The sequence below is a fragment of the Eurytemora carolleeae genome, unplaced genomic scaffold (assembly GCF_000591075.1).
Source record: "Eurytemora carolleeae unplaced genomic scaffold, Eaff_2.0 scaffold929, whole genome shotgun sequence".
In the NCBI taxonomy this organism is placed as follows: Eukaryota; Metazoa; Arthropoda; class Copepoda; order Calanoida; family Temoridae; genus Eurytemora; species Eurytemora carolleeae.
In genome coordinates, this window is record NW_019396818.1 from 57,175 (window position 1) to 63,232 (window position 6,058).

The following is a 6,058-nucleotide window of genomic DNA, read 5'->3' on the forward strand; positions in this document are numbered from 1 at the left end:
AAATCACTTTTCTAGTCTGTAAGCAGTTGAAGAATCACAATACGGGTGTGGAATGTCGGTTTCGAGGGTCGTCTTTATTACCCCCAGGCTTGGTTTCTGGAGTAGTATAGAACTAGTTTACCGTCGCTTCCAAAACACTCGTTCAGGTTCAAAATCTAAAATTTTAAAATTCTTCTTTATAATATCTATTTGTTTAGAGGCTTAATCTTGTTTGATATCTTTTGTAAAACTTCATAATCAAAAGGATGAGGTAAGGCAAGCAACTAAAGATAAAATTTTGGTATTGGCCACTTAAAAATTGCAACCCCCTCCTAAAAATGCTATCATTGCATCAAAAATAATCAAGTTTAGTTGTGATTAGAGTAATGAATTTTAGGGGTCTTGTTTTGGTCTGTACTCTTCAAAAAATTCTTTGGATAGAAATAAAAACAATTCTTTTCCTTTTCCGTAAACATTCCCTTTAAAAATAATAACTTAATAAAACTTACTGTCTGGTCTGGGCTGGGTGCAAAAGCCTGGTTTACATACAGGAACAGGTTCTCACTAGTCTGAAAAATACGTAAATATTATTAGACTAACTTGCAGTCATTACGATCAATTTCATTTTGATGCGGTTCCAGATCCGGAGCCTGAGGCAGAATTTAAAGAATTTGAGCCGCGGCTTAAATCCGCCAAAACCCGGTTTAAATTAAGCGCCTGCTCAAATCTTGAAGAATTTGATACAATTTTAAGTGGAACCAACCATATTTAAGCCGCGGCTCAAATTCTTTAAATTCGGCCTCTGGATCCAAAATCAATAAAAAATAATTCGGATTTTCTGGTCAGGGTCACTGTCCCAGTTAAAATAAAAATTCTTACTTCAAGTTTCAGATATTTTCTGACGAAGCTGATTATCTCAGAAATCTTCTTACTCTCTTCAACCTGGACATAATATTTTGTACTGAATAGTTTAGGTGACTTTAATTAGGTGATTTAAATTTTCTCAATTATAAACATTCTCGCCATACTGTGACAAGTATCCAAAGTGAGGAAACCAACTAGATAAATATTTTCAAGTCCAGGAAATACAGCTTTTCTAAGAATTATATTAGAAATATGAAGGATGTGAAAAAGTATTAGAACAATTTAAAATTGTATTTTAAATGAAAGAAGTTTGAAGTAGAAACGTGATCAATAGGAACTAATATTATGGCCTTTTCTGGTAGATTTTTTCTTTCAGTTTTATTTAAAAAGTACATGAAGTTGACTCTTAATAAGTTTATTACGACCAAGAAGTTTAGATCTTTAAGATGCTCAAGGCTGAGTCAATCAGAAGTTATTTTAGCAAAGATTAGTTTAGCTTGGCTCTGGGTTTTGTCGTCTAGTTAATTTAAGAACATTTAAAAACTTTAAGAACTTAACACCCCCCCCCCCACCCGGAAAATTAAGAACATTAAGAACGAATTGCTGTTTTTAAGCAAAACACTTTAAGAACCTGCAACTATGTTATATAGGGTGAGTCAAAAAAAAGTGTGATTAGCGGCGTCTGGTGCGAAATTGTATCTTTGCTGTGCAACTCTCATGTATGGTATTTTTTCTTTATTTTTTGAATTTTTTTGGTACAACAATGGCCCAAAAAAATCCACGGACCTTATTGTCTTTCAAAATTAAAAGTTGAGTAAGCAAAATGTGAAAATGTATTATCTCAATCAAATGCTAAAATTGTATAAAGATTAAATCACAGAATCACAATTAAGAGCCACAATTAAACGTTGAAAAAAAAGCCTAGTATTATAAATTTTAAACAAATTATCTCTTTTACCATATAATTCCGCTTTTTCATAATCGGTGCATCTCCTGTAGCTTGCAGACGGATTTCAACCTTGGAAACCTGAATCAAAGAGTTTATCTTAAAGGGACTGTCAACGTAAATCAAATTACATCAGACAAGAATTATGTCAGATTCATAACGGTCCCCTTTAAACATTAGTCTTGGCAACATCTAAGAGATATTCTCAGTTTCTAACTGTTTGAATTAAGGGTTGTCCGTTAATAATAAAAATAATATCATTATTAATATTAATAATATTAATAATATTAATAATATTAATAATATTAATAATTATAATAATAATAATAATAATAATAATAATAATAATAATAATAATAATAACAATAACAATAAGTAACAATAAGCAACAAAGCCGAGGAAAAAAACAAACAAAATATCTTATTTAGACAGTGCATAGAAACCGTATCCGTTGGATCCGCAAAAATATGCGGATCCACGAATCTGAATCCAAGGGGCAAAATATCAAACAAAAACTGCAAAAAATGTTAACTTTCAAAACCTAAATCTGAAAAAAGATAATTATAAAAATTTCCTAATTTCTGAATGGTTCCACTAGTTTTAGCATAAAAAAACGAAAAAAATAAGACAAAAATTTGAAAATTTTGCAAAAAAAAATTCAGAAAATTTTAAAGAAATAACCAGGATCCGGATCCGGATATAGAGTTGGATCCGGATCCATTTTTTTCCAGTGCGGATCCAGGATCCACATCAAAAATAAATCCTTAGTACTGCTTTTAAATATGCAATAAGTAAGGTGATATATCACCCAGTGTCAGGAGTAATGTCTAAAGGGTACCATTATGAATTAGATCTTTAAATTACCTTTAAACTAAATTAATCAACAAATATTTTACAGAATCTCTCGCATTTTAATTCATTTTCACAAAAAATGAAATTTGAAAAAAAGATTTGAATTACCTTCTTCTCTGCTGATTTCCCAGATTCACCCTTCTTATCTCCTTCTTCTGCTGGCTTTTCAGATGACTCTACGTCTCCCTTGACAGGTTCAGTTTGGACCTCTTCTCCGCCCTTTTCAGCAGTTTCTGATGGTTCGTGTGCAGTGCCAGTTGTCTTTACTGGGTCACTTTTAACAGATTCCTCGGTATCTTTTGCTCCAATATCTCCAGCACTTCCCTGAGCTTCACTTTGGACAGAAGTCGATTCTATCTTATTTTCTAAAGTTGGTACTTCCTGGATATCATTCACATTATTCCTCAGATTCATTTACTTATGGACAAACAGCGCGTTCCCAATCATATAGTACAGGGTGTCCCACAAAATATGACAGTTGATAAATAGTTATGAATGTCGTCTTTCCTATACTGTATTAGATATTAAAGGCTGTTTGCAATTTATTTTGTTAGAAAAATCTTTAGTTTAAATATACTTTACTTTGAAATCAATTATCCCAAAAAATATTTTTATTATTTTCTTAGGTATAAAACAACTCAACAAATTATGTAAGAAGACATTCTAAACTAATTCACCAACTTTCAAGTTTCGTGGGACACCCTGTATTTTCTTCAAGCTTCAGGGGCATATATATCAATTCTTTGAAAAAAAAATTTTCCTACCTCCCTCTTGATAATCATTTCCCAGGATGTTAGATGGATTGAGGAACATATATGATCATAAAGGGAAACTAAATAGTTTTATAACTTAATAAAGTATCAAAGAAGAAAAAAACATGCCTTTTAATACCCAATTTTTGCCCCCTGAAGCTTGGTAAATTATTTAATGAAAACGCCAATTTTAAAGACTTCCAAAATCTAACTTCAGTAAGTTTTTTTGTCATCCACACAAATCGAGAAGAAAATTTTGGATCTGGTTGACTCGGTTGACCCTTGTTCCAACTGAACTTTATCTTGGATTTTTTTAAGCATTTCCAGAATTGAAATGCGTATTTCCAGAATTGAAATGAATTGAGGTAATAACTGCCTGTTGTAAGCTGTTTAAATCTAGATCCGTAGACTCTGGATTTTCTGAGGACATTCTACAAACATTGAAACAGAAATTGCTTCCAAAACTTTTCTGAAAATAGATCCAACAATAGGACAAATATTCTGCAAATCTAAGGCTTTTTATCCAAGACTTAAACGAAGGATAAGTATACTGCATTTTTAAAATGAAAAAAAAATGTAAAATCTAATTCAGGTCGCAGAAGTTTTAAAACTGAAAAAATACAGTTTACTTTTCTATCATACTTTATTTTGATGACTTATTAATTAGCGACTCCCAGAATTCATAACAGTGTCCTTAAAACTGTATTTGATTTTGGATCCAAATAAATTTCTTTTTCCCAATTTGAAATGTTACATATCCAAGCCAATTTTTTACTTGCCTTAACTTCTAAGCAATCATTGAATTCATGTCTAAACTTGAATTAAGTTCCTTTATAAGATAGCTTTTTTAATTAAGGCGTCAAAAAAATAAGTTGTTGAAAATAAAAAATACTATAACAAAATCATCTTAATAATAATAATAATAATACTGGCACTTTGATAAAGGTATAAAGCTCAAGAAGGGTTAGATGAGACAACCAGAAATCAAATACTTTTAAAAATGGAGTTTGAACGAAATATATAAATTCTTTTTTTTTAATTTGTCCATATTCTTTAAATATTTACTTTTATGACATTCAAAATTCCAATTATAATAAGTTTAATGTAAATTTTAAATTGTTAAACATTTTTAAAATGACTATTTTTTTGGTAATTTGGACTTTGTCATATCTAGATACATTTAACAACAAATATCACATTTTAGTATTGGTCGGTGATAAAATAAAGGTAAGGCTTTGTTTTTTAAGAAACTATTGTGTACTTTGTCATTCTTCCTCACTTCATCAAGAATTTCTTAATTAACGTATAAAATAATCATCGTGCTATAAAGCTAAATTAGCTGTACATTATAGAACATATGCTATAAAGTTTTGATTGGTTCCCGGATTTTCTCAACAAAATTTAGGAAATTTCCAAAATACTTTTTTCAATTAAATGAAAATAAAATTGATATTAACTTAATATTTTTACTTCTGCTTTGTTTTAAAGCTTATTTGATCTATAGAAATAGCCATGGAAATAAGACAAGTACACAAACGTTTCATAAAATTACCTATAACACAATTATTTTGGCACGACGTGCTATTAAGTTACAGGTTCTCGCCTTTTAAAATTATGTGTCCCTTGCTAAAGCTTGTGAAAAAATTAAATCTAAAAAGGCTTGAACCTTCTCGATAAAAAGAAAATTTCTGTCCAAAAACTTTATAACACTGCGAACCAAAATAACAGAGTTATAAATAGTGATGTTTTTCATCAATTTATATCATTATAAAATTTTTCATTATCTTGTTTCCTAGTAATTATGTATTTTAATTCAGAATTTGCATAATAACTAAGCCAATAAAAAATCAATCAACACAAAAGAATGAGATTCATATTTGAAAAGTTCCTAACAAGCGAAATTTTACAGTTTTAATAATTCCGCGAATACATTTAATTGCGAATTGCGTATAGAAGTGCAAGTTTCGCTAAAACTTCTCGCAAATGGAGGAACATTTTTTCAATCAATATTTTGATTGGACGATTTTGACATTTATATAATATGAATTTATGTTACTATATGTCTGGACTCTGCATGCCTATTTGAACAACATAATTTGCCAGAAAAATAAAGCAGAATTCTTAACAGAATGTTGGATTTTGTTAAGCATTTTCTTATAAAGGGAAACCCAAACAAAATCGCACTTTTCAGCGTAAACAAAATGTTTTGAACACAATAAGCATTTAGATTATTGGTTTTTCCATTCAGCTGGAAATCCTCCTAATCAGATAATTTAGCTTTATAGTTTCCGAGACAGCAATTTTGTAAACCTGTCTTCATAAAAATGAAAATGAGACATTTTTACGGTGTATTATTGTTTAACAAGAGCAAACATTCTATCTTTAAAATCCTCCTTGAGGCTTTATTTTGAAAATAATACTGCACTATCAGTTCAACTATTATGTTTAGCCGGTCACTACCTTTAATAGCATATGTGGTTTAAGTTTTACAGAAATATTTTAATTGTGATTCACAGGCAAATTAGAATAGAGGGAGAGATAGTTACACCTCACTTAACTAATTATTCTTCTAATATATACACCTATGATCAGGGTTAATTAGTTGTATTAGTTTGAGCTACTTCTTACTATTATTATTCATAATTCTAAACACAGAAATGATTAA

The 6,058-nt window shown here is 30.0% G+C and overlaps 1 protein-coding gene across 1 annotated transcript; it reads right to left on the reverse strand.

Moving 5' to 3' along the window:
* Positions 1-6: 6 nt before the first annotated feature.
* On the reverse strand, positions 7-3,887 carry LOC111709019 (autophagy protein 12-like). Its single transcript, XM_023482586.1, has 6 exons — positions 3,770-3,887; positions 2,750-3,022; positions 1,802-1,870; positions 859-921; positions 489-548; positions 7-155 (listed from the first exon to the last, which is right to left on the reverse strand). The coding sequence occupies exons 1-6, from the start codon at positions 3,821-3,823 to the stop codon at positions 78-80; spliced, it is 597 nt and encodes a 198-aa protein (XP_023338354.1). The 5' UTR covers positions 3,824-3,887; the 3' UTR covers positions 7-77.
* Positions 3,888-6,058: the final 2,171 nt, after the last annotated feature.